The 17,621-nt window shown below is 37.7% G+C and overlaps 1 protein-coding gene across 1 annotated transcript in view; it reads left to right on the top strand.

The window, feature by feature from the left end:
- The window catches only part of LOC133527186 (chondroitin sulfate proteoglycan 4), a 32,559-nt gene that overhangs the window by 6,874 nt on the left and 8,064 nt on the right, over window positions 1–17,621 (top strand). The window contains exons 9-23 of the mRNA XM_061864086.1: window positions 152–442; window positions 992–1,189; window positions 2,545–2,651; window positions 2,928–3,063; window positions 3,247–3,422; window positions 3,757–3,916; window positions 4,021–5,408; window positions 5,613–5,766; window positions 7,750–8,244; window positions 8,733–8,928; window positions 10,120–10,275; window positions 10,817–12,675; window positions 12,849–13,087; window positions 13,632–13,782; window positions 16,898–17,045. Coding sequence (XP_061720070.1) covers window positions 152–442; window positions 992–1,189; window positions 2,545–2,651; window positions 2,928–3,063; window positions 3,247–3,422; window positions 3,757–3,916; window positions 4,021–5,408; window positions 5,613–5,766; window positions 7,750–8,244; window positions 8,733–8,928; window positions 10,120–10,275; window positions 10,817–12,675; window positions 12,849–13,087; window positions 13,632–13,782; window positions 16,898–17,005 — 5,814 coding nt within the window. The 3' untranslated portion in view covers window positions 17,006–17,045. The remainder of the gene's footprint in view (window positions 1–151; window positions 443–991; window positions 1,190–2,544; window positions 2,652–2,927; window positions 3,064–3,246; window positions 3,423–3,756; window positions 3,917–4,020; window positions 5,409–5,612; window positions 5,767–7,749; window positions 8,245–8,732; window positions 8,929–10,119; window positions 10,276–10,816; window positions 12,676–12,848; window positions 13,088–13,631; window positions 13,783–16,897; window positions 17,046–17,621) is intronic.

The following is a 17,621-nucleotide window of genomic DNA, read 5'->3' as shown; positions in this document are numbered from 1 at the left end:
GTTATCATTTAACCCCCTTTTCCCTACAAATGTTTCTCTTACTCCACCTAACCTTAAATAGTGCACAAAATTGTGTATATGTAATTTTATTATATTACATTTAAATAAATAAGTTGTGTCAAAAAAATGTGTATGTTTTTTTTTTCATTAGGTATTCTCAAAGTCCAGCAGTGAACTGGAACTGGTAGCACTGTATCCTCTAACAGTGCTGGAAGGCGGAGTCGCAGTCATCACGACGCAGAACATCGACGTGGTGTTGGACCACCACAAGTACGGCGTGCGCCCGTCGGGGGTTGTGTTTCATCTATCCCAGTCCCCGCAACACGGAAGGATAGCTAACGACTTATCTCTGCAAAGGAACTCTCCGCAGTATTCTAATTATCTCGATGGTGATGGCAAAATGAAGCAATACTTTACACTCATGAATTTGTCAAGAGACAAGGTGCGTATCTAACATAATTCAAGTTGTACTAAAAAGGTCAAACAATAGAAAAGTATTTATTTTAATGTTTTGTAATGCATCTTTTAAAATAAAATATTTGTTATATTAATAGTTTGTAATATTAGTATTGTTCTTGATTATATACCACAAACAGTGGTACAAGTATATCACCCGATTTGTCACGCTCGCCCGGCTCTCGTCACTTAACCTTTTGAACGCCACGCCTATCGCACGCGGCGCGTAATCGTGAACCTTGTTGGTACGCATGAAGGCTGATATTGGGCTGTAGCCGCGCGCGTCATTTGACGTCTTTGGCGGTCAAAAGGTTAAAACTACCTAACAAAACATCGGCTTTGTTAGGTAGTTTGTGATAATTCTGTACCTTGTATATGCTTTTATTATCTATTTTGTGCTACCAAGTTCGTAAATCAATATCCAGATTTTACATTGTTTCTATAGCAATTAACTTAATATACTCAACTTTCATTAATGCTAACACGGTAGCTTATTAATTCTATTGCCTGCTTAATCTTATTGTCGTATTTGCAGGTGAGGTATGTTCATGACGGTTCGGAAAATCATCAAGATTCAATTGTACTTGACATGGAACTTATTCCAGAGACTAAATTTACTCTACCAAGCTACTTACAAGGATGGAATACTTTCGTTTTACATGTCAACGTCACTCCGGTCAACGACCCTCCGGTCCTCAATTTGCTTCCAGCGAAAGTATTAAGACTGACACAGGTGGGCTAAAATATAATTATGTACACGAAAAGTCATAATTACAGCATTTCAGTAGATACATTCTTTTTGCAGAATGTTTAGTTTATTTTAGTAGCTCAATAACCATAACCCATGCATGTGTATTTCTTGAGAAATATCGTCTAAATACCTAATAACTTGTACCTATCTGCAGTTCTTCAAACACACGCGATAACTCGAACTAAAGCGAGCATAGAAATGTTGTTGAATCTCTTAAGAAAACTCTCGTTGTTGAAACGCTTTATTATTTCAGTATCAAAAGGGATGACACTTAGCTCAGGTTAAAAATGTCACAACTGTTGCTAGTCGTAAGCAATAAAATATATAAACATAAATACAAGTAGAGCGAATTTTAAAATCACTTGAAAAACATATTATAGACATTATATTTTGATGATGACTCATCATTGATGAGTTATGCGAAAGGGCGTATGTGGAATCTTATTGAAAAAAATGTCATAAACACAAATATTGTTCTAAGAATTTTAGGTATATGTAAGGTGTATACTATTTAATATTATTACATTAGTGACAGATGCGTTTTGTGTGGTATTCATATTTTTTTCTTGATTTTTAAATGGAGGTTATTTTAAGTTTTGTTTTTTTTTTCAGAGTGCTCCTGCTGCTTCAGTGTTCTGTGTTTTTTTAAACTGTATAGCATTCGCATACATTTTTAATCCCAGAAGTGTAATTTAACCCACCAATCTAATTTGAAATAGTCTTTTAGTTGGTTAATTTTGCTTTGCGTAGTTGCATGATTGTTGAGCTACTGTGCAAAAGCACGCCGCATTAACAGTTCAGTGTAAGTACAAGAATGCTGTAGACTTAAATTTTGACTATTCATAACGCATGCTCTTAACTAGGATTATATTAATTCCTGCTTTTAATGCTTGAATATAACTGGAAAAACAACAGTCAGAGCAGAATAATTACGAATTCTAGCTACAAACAACATTAAATGAATATTGCAAAGAGTCGGTATCCAAATAAAAATCGGATTGTGATTTGAAAATTTATAATAAAATAAAGGGGATAATCTTACACAGTTCTTGGTCACAAAGCTGCCATTACTCTTTTGATAAATGTCAATGTGGCAACATTAACATAAATATTAAGAGCGCATTTTTCTCTTATTAATATACGTTACACATGTCCTCGATTTCTGAAAGTCAAAATTATTCGCTGAAATCTATATTTAAGGTTTTTTTTTGACGATCACAACGAACGCAACGACGGTAATATGCTTATAACAATCCTTAAATAAACACGTCTGCTTATAATAGTCTGCGATAAATAACGAATTATTGACAATGTACTGAGTGCATTTTCAATTTCAGGGAACGCGTAAAGTAATAACTTCAGATATTCTAAAAGCGGAGGACCCTGACACACCGCCGGAGGATCTGCTATACACTGTGTTGCACGGAAAAAATGAATTGCAGAGGTAAATTGGAACATTATAATAGGCACTTAGTGATAATACCTATTTATAATAATATTCCATATATGTTGCGGTGTGCCCAACAGTTGGTAACGGGTCATCTGTGAAATATATCATTAAAAGTTTTTTTTTTAAATGACTTATTTACAAAACGGAAAAAATATTGCTGATTACGTCCCCGAAATCATCTGCACTCAAAACTATGTATTTGATTACTAAACTGCTAAAATAATACATTTAATTTAATCATTAACAATATCTAATATATCCATATTTCAGTGGGCACATTGAGATGTCCGGACAACCAGTTGACTCCTTCACACAACAAGATATTGACTCTGGAGTGATCTCGTACGTCCACGGCTCGAACAATGAGAGACAACTGAACAAAACATCTTTGAAAGTCACGTTACAGGTATGTTTATATTCACATTGTTGACTTCTTAAGACAAGTACTTCTTGTTGTAGAGCTGCAATCACAAAGTGAAAAAAAAAAACTTGGGTAATAAATTCCAAAAGTGTCATTTGAACATATGAACCACGGTTATTTAAATTTAATGATGAACACGCTTTATTAAAGTTTTGTATTCATTCACAGGTCTCAGACGGCATAGAAACTAGCGGTCCGGCGATTTTGCGCATATCAATAGTGCCCCTCCAAGTTCGCTTAATAAACAACACTGGACTGCAACTGGTGCACAACTCGTACGCTATTATCACGGCTGATAATCTGACATTCACCACTAATGCTGACGAGAGCAATGTGCAAGTCAAGTAAGTTATTGCCTATTTATCTAACAGACTATATTGCTTGTCTAGCTTGGAATATGTCCTCTTCTCTGTGATATGCTTTGTAAATCTATCGTTATCTTCTTCAAAAAATTCTAGTTTAAGAAGAGAAACGTCAGAATTCAACATTAATTTGCAGTACAGTCGCCATCAGATATATCGGAGCGGCCAAGGTGCTCAAAAATCGCTCTCTATCGTCAAGGCGCTAGAGAGCGTGTTCAGATATTTTTGGGCACATGGACCGCTCCGATATATTTGATGGCGACTGTACAAATAAGCTATGACGTTCACGTTTAGGTATTAACATTTAATGTTGTAGGTATGACATAGTAAAACCGCCTCAGTTTGGAGTGATAGAGAGGCTGCGAGTTCTGGACGGCACGTGGCAGACAGTGGACTCGTTCACGAGTGAGATGGTCACCTTCCGCCGCGTTCGGTACATGCATCTGCTCGGAAACCCTTCCCACGACGAATTCAAGGTACCCGTTTTATTTTTTTTATTTACCCGTTAAGTAAAAATGTATCTTTTCGTTTCCTTGCCATTAAAACTTACGCGCTAACCCCATATTTTTGATTTCGACAGTTTAAAGCTTCGGTGGGCACGATTCGAACGAACACTTTGTACGACTTTCGACTTACTTTCATCAAACTTGATCTTTACCAATCGATTAATGAAGAACTGGTGTTAAACAATACCAGAGAAGCGTTCATTTCGGCGCAGCATTTGAAATTCAAGACGAAGCCAATTGGCCTACCGAGTGATCGAATTATTTATACGATACTTAAGTCGCCTAAGTATGGCATACTGCACCTGTCTTCTGGGAAGTACCATCTGCAAACACACAGCACGTTTACTCAGCAACATATCGACACCGACCAGCTGTGGTACCGCCTACATAGACGTGCATACTCTCACATCCAAGACGAATTCTCATTTGTAGTTGGAGCCACCGAGTGCGAGAACATCACTGGAGTAATGACGATCCGACACACACCAGCCTACTCAACCTCGGAGCATTCGTTGGGGCGTGTACATACGACTTTAGAACGACTGCAGGTTATGGAAGGTTCTAGAATGGTCATACCTGCTACTCATTTAAATTTCCGAACGGACTCTGTTACAAATCTTGTTTTCAATATAACCCATTTGCCGCGACATGGAAAAATCGAAGTAATAAGCGAAAGCTTAAAAATATTAAGAGATAACACCACTTATTTCACTTTAAAGGAATTGAATTCAGATAGGGTTTACTACTCACACGATGATTCCGAAAGTAGACACGATTCTTTTCACTTTATGGCGCTCAGTCCTGAACCCGAAGATTTTCAGTATGTAGGGGTATTTCACATCGATATAATACTTAAGAACGACAACAGCCCAGTGAGGGCGAACGATAAAGTGTTTCACATTGTACACGGAGGCGCCCGCCTCATCACGGCCAGGGACCTGAGCTACACTGACGCTGACTTGGATACGAAGCCGGCCGATATCATCTACACGATCCAAAGATTCACTAAAGACCCTCCAAACGGAGGTATATACAGAGCCGATAACCCCGCGGAACTCATTGCTCAATTCTCCCAGGATGATATTAATAAAAACCTTGTTCTATTCAAACATCAAGGTAAAGAGTATGGTAAGATGGCATTTTGGATATCGGACGGTTTATTTGACGTGAATGGAAATCTTGAGATTCAAGCATCGCCACCGTTTATTCGAATGTACCCCACAAACGGATCAATAGTTGAAAACGGTAAAGCGGTTGTAATTACGACGAGGGATATGCAAGTGGATACAAACATGAACTGTTTGGAAGAAGACATACGGTACGAGGTGACGCTGGAGCCGAAACACGGCGCCATCGAGGTCGGGGAGGGGCAGGGCGCGGTGACGTTCTCGCAGCTGGACGTGGCTGCCGGCCGCGTGGCCTACCGCCACCGCGAGCCCAGGACTCCTGCCGACCAGTTCAGGTACATACCTCACTTGCAATCTCGTACGTTTTGCTTAAAATAATACCTATTGTGACCATACATTTTTCACTGTGATCACAATCACACGAAACGCGAGAATCGCGAGAAACGCGAGCTCATCAATTCGATTAGAATACGGCATTACAATTTTTATAACGCTACTGAGTTGTTCATTTTAAATTAAATTAATTGTTCCTGTTCAAGGTTTAAAGTCAAGTGTCTGGAAGCCTGGGGTGAAGGGACATATCCAATTAAAATATTCCCATCAAGTTACTGGGAGCCGCTTAAAGTAACAACTAACCGACCTCTGGTAGTCGAGGAATCTACAAGTGTCAACATCACCAGGGATGTCTTGGAGGTAGAGTAATAGGGTGAATAGCCCTCTTATCACTCATTGGATGTCTATGCATATTCGATCCAATTAGCACTATACTTTTTACTAACATAGGTATATATTTAAATCTTATTATTACTAACATAATGTTGTAAACCAACATATGTCTGGTGTCTGAAATATATATTTTCATTTTAATTTTCCATAGTATTTTATGCAACCGTTGTATAATAATTTTTAAGAAAAAAAACCTGACTTCAATGAGGGAGACCGGTGAAAGATTATAAAAAGACAGCGTCGCCAAGCCTACGCCTAATTAGTCCATTAGTCAAGCAAAACTTGTCGGTACGGTACTACGTTTGAATTTTTCGAAAATCGCGTGTCATTTATTTATTTGACCACCTGTCTGGCCTAGTAGGTAGTGACCCTGCCTATGAAGCTGATGGTCCCGGGTTCAAATCCTGGTAAGGGCATTTATTCGTGTGATGAGCATGGATATTTGTTCCTGAGTCATGGGTTTTTTCTAGTATTTATAAATATTATATATATTGTTGTCTAAGTACCCTCAACACAAGCCTTATTGAGCTTACTGTGGGACTTAGTCAATTTGGGTAATAATGTCCTATATTTATTTATTTATTTATATCTTACCTGTGGAACTGTTTTTACATTTAGATTATGATCAAGTTTGTAATTGCGATGTTCAGAGAATTTTTTGACATCATAATTGAAAAATATACTACTGAGGCTGTGCGTTTTCTTTAGCAAAGTTTGATAATAATAAAATTGCTATAACCCTGCACCTACCTACTGCACGATACACGTTCAATGTTGTAAGCTCATAGTTTCCTGCTACCCAAAGGTTGTCTGGAAGAGATCGCTTCTTAGCGATAATACCGCCTGTTGTTACCTACTTTTAAATGTTTTTTTCATTTCCTGTCTATTTTTAACTGTATGGTGTACAATAACGAATATTTACTCACTTACTATAAGTATGCTTAAAAGAGTTGAGAACTACCCTCAATTCCTGATAGAATCCATCATCAGAACTCAAGCTTGATATAAATGTGCCTTGAAAACCTAACTGCTTGACAAACATGCGAAGAGAACAAAACGCCAAACGTGACTATGCGTCGTTTAAAAGTTCCGTTCTGTTCATCATCAGCAGTTCCACTTCATCAAATGCCACTTCTACAAATGTAAATACTTAATGTGTTGATGAAAATACTAAATTCACTGTATATATATGCCTTTAACATTTGAGGAATTCCCTCGATTCCTCATGGACCCCATAGTCAGAACTCGAATTTGACAAAAATTTGTCTTGAAAATCTAATTTGCTTAACAAACACAGCGAAGAGGACAAATCGCCAAACGTGTACTAAGCGTCGTTGAAGAGTTCCATTCTGATCATCATAAGCAGTTTGAAGTGAGTTTCAAATCATCAGAACTGAGTTTTGACAAAAAGGGACCAATCTCTATACATATAAATTCAAACAAATATATTTTCAATATCGGTACAGAAATGACGGGAGTTATGAATTAACAAACATTTAAAAAAAACCCCAATTGATAACCTCCTCCTTTTGAAATTTGGAAGTCGGTTAAAAAGGGTCAAAAAAGGCTAATGGCGTGTGTTGCGCAACAACGTTGCATACCATACTTTTTCTACGACTACTGACTTAAATAAAATGCAAAATTAATTTTAAAAATGACAAAAAATGTCTATGGTGAACTTTGTTTTAAATTGACGTTCACTAGAGGGTGATGACATTAGTAGTGAAATTAGTTTAGATGAAAACTATTAATTTTGATTTTGTTAGGTTAGGTTAGTCTGTTATGAGGAATAGACAATATAGACTTCATCAAACCTATTATGTATGTTCTTATATTAGTGTTAATCACTGTATAAATGTCAGATAACAGTAGAGGAGTTGAAAAATATACATTAAATGGTCATGTTGAGTAAAACTTATAGTCATACTAATGTGATAAAATTTTCAACAGGTCATGCATCCACAAATCGAACCGTCGAACATAATTTTCCAAATAACTCAAGGTCCGTATCATGGCTGGCTGGAAATCACCGCAACTCCTGGTGTGGTTGAGGTGGAGACCTCGAACGATGAGCCGGCACACACGACCGTGTTCGACCAGTCGATCATCAATGGCAACCGCCTGGTGTACATGCAGTCTGGCGTCAACCGCACTAGGGATAAGATCGTAATGGACGTCACTAATGGCATCGTATGGTTGAGGAATGTCGAATTGAATATCATAATTATTCCAGAACATTTTTACGTGACGGTGTCTAATTTGACCGTTGTCGAAGGAGAAGCCATCAGTATTAAGCCAGAAATGTTCCGCACGATAACAGAGTACTACAGAGGAAAAGTGGTGGCATATAAGGTACTTGAAAAACCCAAATATGGAAAGATTTTGATGGGCGACCAGGAATTGACTTTACTGCCTGTTCTTAAACTTAATTCTGGAAATATTCAGGTATGCTTTACAACATTTTATATGGTTTTATTTTTCTGATTTACACTAATATTTAATTACTCTTTTGGATACCATATTATGGTCATTCATTATAAACTCTTAGACATCCCTTTGTACCTTTCGCAAAACACGTTTTCTTAATGGCTCTCTCCTCAATTTTATTTATTTTATTACTCAAATAAGTAACACAGCATCACAGAAAAACCAAGGCATAGTGAAACTATAAAACAATAGGACTAGAATCTATAGAACTATAAGTCTTTTTAGTCTTGTATCTCAAGAAACATTATTTCTAACCCTGGACATATTTTGCAAAGGGTATTTTTGCTAAAAGCTAAGGCTGTAAGGGACGTAAGTCTTGAGGATGGGCCCTGTTTTCGCATTGGGCTCTTGCACGTTCCTTGGTGAAAGAAACTGGGGTTAAACCTTCAATTAAGTTTTAGTACATTCAGAAAATATAAGATTGATCAGTAATACGTTATTGACAGTATGTAAACGACGGTTCGGAGGAGTCGTCGGACTCGTTCAAGCTGGCGGCGGCGACGGAGAGCAACAAGGAGAGCGAGCCGTTCGTGGTGCGCGTGAGCATCGCGCCGGTCAACGACGAGACGCCCATCGTGGCCGCCAACACCGGGCTCTGTGTCTGGGAGGGCGGCACCTTCACGTTTACTAGGAACGAGCTGTGTAAGTGGATTACATCAACAACATATGAACTCGTTCACATGTCGGGCATTCTATTCCCGTTCGAAAATTTCGATATTCGCTACGTGCATGACTGTCACGCAACCCAGTTCGAATCTCGACCGGTGGCTAACTTTTGTTTTTTTTTTTTTTATATATATTCAAGTTTATACATATTTTTTTATTTTTTATTGTTTTAGACAAGTTTAATTAAGTAAAAAAATGTAGTTAAGATTATTACCTATACACCACCATATTACAATAAATAGTTATAACCGAGCAAAGCTCGGTCGCCCAGGTACTGTTCTATTATAGGTGTAAAGTTGTATTAAAAACTCTTTAATTATTGTACTCTATAATTAATGTTACCATTAAAAAGATTACTTTTACAGGAATAAAAATAATAAATGCTCGCCGCCATGTTTCTATTGTTTTTCTGTCCGCCAAGAGTGAATATACGTATAGAAGAAGTTCCATACATGGTTGAACTTTATTTCACAAAAGGGAAAAATGCGACACAATCATGCCGTGATAAAAATTGTTATGTAATTGTATAATAATATGAACTTAATGCAGTGCCAGTAAGAGTAGCAAAATATTGGTTCAAGCGTTTTAAGTCCGAGAATTTTGATGTCAACTATGAAGCTCCGCGTCCTGTTACGGATAAATCGAAAAATCCTCCATTACAACATATTAGTAGTTACAACGTAGCTCAAGAGAACTTTTTCTACTTTAAAACAGGTGTTGACTATAAACAGTTTTAAAGTCGAAAAAGTTTGTGTATACAAAAAAGCTAGATATTTGGGTGTGACGAATGGAATGAACGAAACTTTCATTGTATGAGTGACACCTGTATCTGTATACAGCCAGAGCCACCATTTTATTGGTTAATGTGATACACACAGATATTTTCATTCGATAATTCATTCCATTCGTGCCAGCTCTTGCGAATCGACCTGTATTGTTGCATTTTTTTGAGCAGAAGTGCCAAACTTTCTACAGCAATGTAATAATGTCACTACCTGCAATGTGGCAAGTTACCGAACAAAATGGCACATATATGTTATAACTAAATGTAAATAAACTATGTAAACAAATGTCCTAAATTTCTCTATAATATACAAAAGACTTTTCCCCCGACTTATTATTATTGCAAGTAACCGAACCTAAACTACTTCTTTGTTTTATTTACAGATGTGAACGACATCGATACGCCACTAGAAAATGTTACAATAATTGTGGTTGATATAGTTTCTGGGCATATTGCTATGAAGGGGAATATCCACGAGCCTGTCACACGTTTCACTCAGGCTGATATTGATAACGGAAATGTGGTTTTCGTCCACAAAAGTAAGTGCATTACATTTTTATCATTGTTATCCCTTCAGGCATCAGTTTGGGTACCAAAACGATTATTATCTTCGTAGTCGACATCTAGCATCGGGTAGCGGAATTATCAGTTCTGCTAATTGACAATAGATGTCTCAAATGTTGTGACTGGTGAAAATTGTATTTCTCAACAATTTACAATTGATATTACAAGCAGGAGGAGTTGAAAATAGAGTTCCGAATAATCCGGTTATAATATTAGCTAAAAATTGTCGAGCATTAGACTTTTCGTTCGTCGCAACATCTATTGTCAAGTAGCAGTACTGATGATTCCGCTACTCGACGCTAGATGTCGACTACGAAGATAATAATCGTTTAGGTACCAAAACTGATGTATGGAGTGAGCACTCTATGTTACTTATTTCTCTATTCTTCCGGTGGCACACGTCATGTTTGAGTTGTTGGAAATATATATATTTTTTAAAATATTACATGAAATAAAATGCAAGTTTCGAAGGGTTACTATTAAATATACTATATAAGGTTGTTTTATCTGTTGCAGATGGCTCTAAAGGCAAAATGATCTTCAACGTTACAGACGGACTACACGAACTGTCTAAAATAACGTTTCTAATTACAACAAAATCGGTATCTTTGAAACTTATCAGAAAGCATAATCTTCGGGTTTTCCCTCTAATGAGAGAACCGTTAAACAATTATTTGCTGATGGCTAAATGCTCAGATTACACCAGAACAATTGTCTATAAAATAGACAGAACACCATCTCTCGGCAGACTGATTATGCTCAGTGAAGACAGCCACCACAGATCCATCAAGCAGTTTACACAGGAAGACGTCAATAACACCCTTGTCTACTATGAACATACACATCCTTTTTCAGATCTGCACACGAACGACTCTTTTATATTTACGGTTGAAGCCGCCCTAGCTAAACCGATAACAGATCAAGTTTTCAACATCGATATATCGGTATCTTCCGGAGGCTTGGCTAAATATGTTCATATACCTCAGATTAAGGTGAACGAGGGTGATAAAGTTCCCATCAAAGTGAACGTTACGAACGTAATAGTATACCTGGAGAGTCAAGCGGGGCTGAGACAGCCTCAGGTGGAGGCGCAGTGGTCGCAGCCGGCGCACGGCACGCTGCAGCCGGCCGTGTCGTCGCTGACGCAGGCACAGCTCGAGGCTGGCGCCGTCCTTTACCAACACGACGATTCCGACACTACACAAGACAAAATAGAAATGTCCCTCTTTCTTCTACCTGAGTATGTTCTCCTGTGTAATGTCACTATTACTATTCATATTATTCCAATCAACGACCAACCTTTTAGACTTTTGACCGAAACGCCGCAAATACAGGTGGTACAGGGTGAGAATTATACAATCACTAAAAAAGATTTGATTACCGAGGACGCTGACACTAGTTCCACTGGCATACTTTACGACATTATAAGCGGTCCCACTCAAGGGAGGATCGTCATGATGGACAAGAATTTGAGCATTGATGACGCACAATCAATAAATAAATTCACTCAAGATGATATCAACAATGGACGCGTAATCTATGAGCATTCTGGCATGCTTCAAACGGCCACTTTCTACTTTAGGGTATGGGACGGACAGTTCAAACCTATGTATAAGATATTCACGATTGACGTGTTGCCGGTATCACTAAACGCGTCTACATTGCATCCAGTATTATTACAACAAGGCTCTAATGTTGCAACAGTGACCACCGAGCAAATATATATCGAAACCAACGCCAAAAAGTACAAAGTGTGGTACAATATTACTAGACAACCTCTTCACGGCATGATATACGTGGGCAGGAATCCAGTCACCTACTTTTCCCATAGGGATTTGATGGATAAGGTGGTCATTTATATGCAGAACGATATGACCGCAGCTAGTGACAGCTTCGACCTTATTGCATACATCCACAACAGTAATTCCACAAACCCTTTCACAATAAATGTTTTGGTTCAGCCTCTGATGGCTTTGAAAGATATAAAAGTCGAAGGTGATAAGTCGAGAATAACTCTGAGCAATATGGACGCCACCGGTCTAGCCAAGTTGACTGGAAGTAATCCAATCTATACCATCTTAAGTAAACCTAAACATGGTACTGTCAAGAATATAATTAGAAGTTCTGGAGGAAATACAAGTGCGAGGGAAAGAGAAGTTCCGTACTTTACGCACGAGGATATCAAAGCGGGGGTCATTTACTACGTGACCAAGAAGAGATCGCAGGAGCTGGTCGGCAAGGAGGACAGTTTCCGATTCTTACTGGCGGCGACGATATTCCAGCCGGCCGCAGGCGAAGTTAAAATATTCATTGGGAGCAAATCGAAAAAGAACTTGCCTGGGCCTAATGATCCTGAGAGTCACGAGGGGGTACCCGTAAGTTAATAAATTAATAATACTGTTTCTTAGTTATTACAACTGATTCTATATTAGTAATGATATTAATTGCATATAAAGACTGACGAGCTGATTCAAAATTATGTCATACTTTGTATTTATGTAATTTGCTTTTTTATATTTTTGATGGTCTTACACGAACTGAGATCCAGGTGGCGAACGGCGATTCAGCGTCGTACTACCTGACGATCCTGATGGCCCTCTCGGGCGTGGTGCTGGCCATGCTTGTGCTGCTGGCGCTGGTGCGGTGCCGCCGCTGCCTGGCCAGCGACCGCCGCGCGCGAGCCAAGGCGCACGGCCAGAGCCAGGGCGCCGTGGCCCCCATCCCGCTGCCGCGCCCGCCCGACCATCTCATGCCTTCTCCGGCGCATCCCACGCCACCCATAAAGAGGTGGGTGTGAAGTGCGGAGACTAATAAAACTCAGGACTTGCCACACAAACTAGGAGTAATAAATGCCGTGACCGAGTCTATATGTGGATCTTTGACCCTTTCAATGCTATTTTATGCAAAACAGAAGGTTGTGTTACGTTTTTTAAAGCTGAAAGAGCTACAGTGAAAACAATAGCTTATGATTATAAATGGGACTCGAACTTTTAGTGCTGATGACGTCAAACCACACAACTGAGCAGTACATAACTTCTTTGAGTGACATTATAATTTACATTAACAATAAATTGACGTTGTGATGACAAATATATCTGACTATATCATTATTCATTATAATCATAAAATACATCTCTTATTATTATGTCGTAAGTACCCTCAACACAAGCCTTATTGAGCTTACTGTGGGACTTAGTCAATTTGTGTAATAATGTCCTATAATATTTTTTTATTTTTTTATTATAGTTACAAAGTAACACACTGTAAATTAAACAAACTTATTTAACAGTACATATGATTCTAATTAATATGGTCTAAATGTATTATTTAGATACGTGTCATCGGAGCAGTCGGTGCACACAGGCGCCAGCACGCCGCTGCCGTCGGGCGGCAGCGTGGCCTGCAAAGTGACGCCGCTGGCCGACGCGGCGCTCCCCGACCTCAACGCGAGGTACCCCTACGGCACCGAAGACCACACAGACGTAAGTGACTATATATATATACATATACAACAAGTCTTAGAGACCTTTTACATCTCTAAGGATAATTTGATGATCGTTTTTTAGGGTTCCGTAGCCAAATGGCAAAAAACGGAACCCTTATAGATTCGTCATGTCCGTCTGTCTGTCCGATTCTGTCACAGCCACTTTTTTCCGAAACTATAAAAGCTATACTGTTCAAACTTGGTAAGTAGATGTATTCTATGAACCGCATTATGATGTTTACACAAAAATAGAAAAAAAAACAATAAATTTTGGGGGTTCCCCATACTTAGAACTGAAACTCAAAAAATCTTTTTTCATCAAACCCATACGTGTGGGGTATCTATGGATAGGTCTTTAAAAATGATATTGAGGTTTCTAATATAATTTTTTTCTAAACTGAATAGTTTGCGCGAGAGACACTTCCAAAGTGGTAAAAAGTGTCCCCCCCCCCCCCGTAACTTCTAAAATAACAGAATGAAAAATCTAAAAAAATATATGATATACATTGCCATGCAAACTTCGACCGAAAATTGGTTCGAACGAGATCTAGTAAGTAGTTTTTTTTAATACGTCATAAAAATTAAAAAAAAAAAATTTTTCATCAAACCCATACGTGTGGGGTATCTAAGGATAGGTCTTCAAAAATGATATTTAGGTTTCTAATATCATTTTTTTCTAAACTGAATAGTTTGCGCGAGAGACACTTCCAAAGTGAAAAAAAGTGTCCCCCCCCCCCCCCTGTAACTTCTAAAATAACGAAATGAACAATCTAAAAAAAATATATGATATACATTACCATGCAAACTTCCAACGAAAATTGGTTTGAACCAGATCTAGTAAGTAGTTTTTTTAATACGTCATAAATGGTACGGAACCCTTCATGGGCGAGTCCGACTCGCACTTGGCCGCTTTTTTAATATATATATTTTAGCTCTGCCACTTGGAGACTTACGTTTCTAAAGAGTTTTAGAAATTGTCTGTTTGTATTTTTTTGTTATAGTTTTTCTTCATCTCTAATGAAGTATTTAATATTTCATATTTGTAATTGTACTTTGTAATTTTTGGTTATTTTTATTGCTTGTAAAATGACATGTAAAGGTGCCCCTTATGGCCTATTTGCTGAAAACATGTTTTATTGAGTAGATTTTTTTTTATACCACGACAGTGCCAAATAAGCATACGAGCCGCCTTATGTTAAGCGGTTACCGTCGCCTATGGACGCCTACAACTCCAGAGGTGTTACATGCCCGTTGACGACTCTTTAATAGTAGTTATGTAGAGTACATTGTGCAACGAGGGGGATGAGTGAAATATTGCACGAGAGTCTATTATATATTCACGACAGCCGCAGGGTGGAGTGAATTAAAGACTCGAGTAACAATATTCTTACCCCCGGAGTTACATACAATGTTTATCATCACACTTGCGAAGAAAAAACTAAATTTTAAGTGAAATCATTCTTAAATATGGTGACATTTCAAACATTCGTCCGCCATATTGTCATTTTTTGACAGGTTAGGCATCGAAGGCACAGACCTATCCGACATTCAGCCACAATTGAAAATTGTGTAAAAGTATTTCAAACAGCTATTAAATTAATCAAATTAAATAGTTTTAAACATGAACATAAATACTTAATTATAAACGTTAATATTTAAAAAATAAAACTTATTTATACCTAGGTAATTCGTTTAAATTAGTTAAAGAAAAAGTTATAACTTCCTAGGGAGTTATAGCTTTTTTTAACAATTCATAACTCCCGGGGGAACAATATAGGTACACCTGCATGAAATAAGATCTTTTTCGAGCAAGTGTGATGAAAAAACCTTCTTTGAAGAACCCTATACTGTAGACCCTCGGGAAAACCTCGATAGGAAGCTCATTCCACTGCCGGAGCGTCTGCGGGAGGAAATGGGAGTTTAGATCTGTTATACTTTACTTAAGTTTATGTGCAGTTAGGAAAAACCTTACCCGTGAGGACACAATTATTTGATTTATATGAGTTTTTCGTGAATGTAAATTACCCGTACGTGTAAAGTCGATTTGTACTGACTAAATAGATATCAATATAAACAGTTGCCATAAGTTCATGGTTGTCCTAAAAAAGCGCGAGATTACGAAGTAATAAAGGTAATATGGTTTGTTTACGTTATTTTTAATTTCTATCGAACTTCGCTTTAGGTATAATATGTTTTCACGTCAGCAGCTGGAACAAGGGTAATTTTCTGCTTAAAAACAAGTGAGCAAAATCGCATTTTGCTCACTGAGCGAGACAAAATAACATTCAAGTGCCCTTTATATTCGAATGTCATTTCAACGTGTGGGGCCTAATACAAGTTCGAAATATTTGGATTCTATTGTCTTTGTCCCTTTCACGTCATTATCAAAAAGAAAGAGACAAAAATAAGTGCATACGTAATCAACGTTATATTGACGGTTTATATTAAACCCCCGAATAAGTCAGACCGCATCGTTCCTAAACACCCTACGAGTCTGCATTCGTAATAATTAATTAATGAAATAAAAGTTTAAAATTTAATAAAAACACCATATTTTACGTATTTTATTATACAATCAAAACAATGAACTTAAAAAATACGCAATTGTTACGCATAGTAAATAATTCGACTTTTAATGATCACTATAGTTGACAAATAGTTGTATCCGCCATTCGGACCGTATATTACAAAGTTTTTTTTTACAAAAAAAAGTTGTCGGATATTTGGAATTGACAGTTCCAATTGATGTTCGTTATTTCATTATTTCCGTATTATTTTATTGGAATTTCTTTCGTTTTGTTTTATGTTTTACTGCGGTAATTAAACTTAATTGTTAGAATACCCTAAGAAAACATGAGTGAAATAGTGATGACGACGGATTACATTTTTTCAGGTTCTATTTTTACCTTTCAAATATGTTCACACTGGTGTCATGAAATTTTTTGTGTACTACTCGAGATCAAAGTTTTTACATCTCTTGCGCTTTTGAGTCCCTTCTGCGCTCATGATTCTAAATATAGAGAATCTTTCGCTTGCACGGGACTCAAAATAAGCACTCGAAGAAATATCAAACTTTGCTCTCTTGTTGTACAAATAACTATTTCGTTCCACAGGCGGAAGACTGGAGCAGCTACGAAGCCAGCGAAACCGCGTACCCGATAAGGGCACCAGGGGTAGCCCCGGCGAACCCCATGCTACGCCGCAACCAGTACTGGGTCTGACCCACGCACACCTTCACACTGCCCAGGCAACCTCGACCAGGTAACTCTCAACCATAATATTTTGATAGCATCATAAAGAAGCTTGGAATCTGCTCTACAACCAATCGAAATCTGGTTGTTAAGAGGCTGTCAATACCTAAAGCGCGCACACTGTCTATTTGTATCGAAGTAAATGAGATAGCACTGTCGCATGTTACTGGGCCTGGGCCAATAATAAGAAAAATATTTAAATAAAAAAAGTGGATTATTAGTGTAATATTTTACTCAATAGCGGCTTAGATATAAATGTTTTGAAATTGTGATTTTAATTGCAGACCCATAAGTTAAAACAATAAAGACATAAAACCGTTTAATTGTGATTTTAAGACCAATCTTTGCAATTATTTTCTATCGAGCCGATTTCGTTCAATCATGTATCGAGTACAACCACGGTCTTTGAAATATAATTAATATGAACATATTTTTTTCTTACTTGACTAAAACAAATAGTCTTTCTTAAAAAACTGTTTAAGTAACATCAATTTCAAGGACATTGGGTGTTGACAGCCTCTTAAAACAACCGCCATCTTATTTAAGAGGAAACCAAACCTTTCCAATCCCAAAAGATTTAAATTTT

Source organism: Cydia pomonella, chromosome 1, assembly GCF_033807575.1.
Source record: "Cydia pomonella isolate Wapato2018A chromosome 1, ilCydPomo1, whole genome shotgun sequence".
Classification (NCBI taxonomy): domain Eukaryota; kingdom Metazoa; phylum Arthropoda; class Insecta; order Lepidoptera; family Tortricidae; genus Cydia; species Cydia pomonella.
The sequence above is the reverse complement of the archived record's forward strand: the minus strand, read 5'-3'. Positions and strand labels throughout refer to the sequence as shown.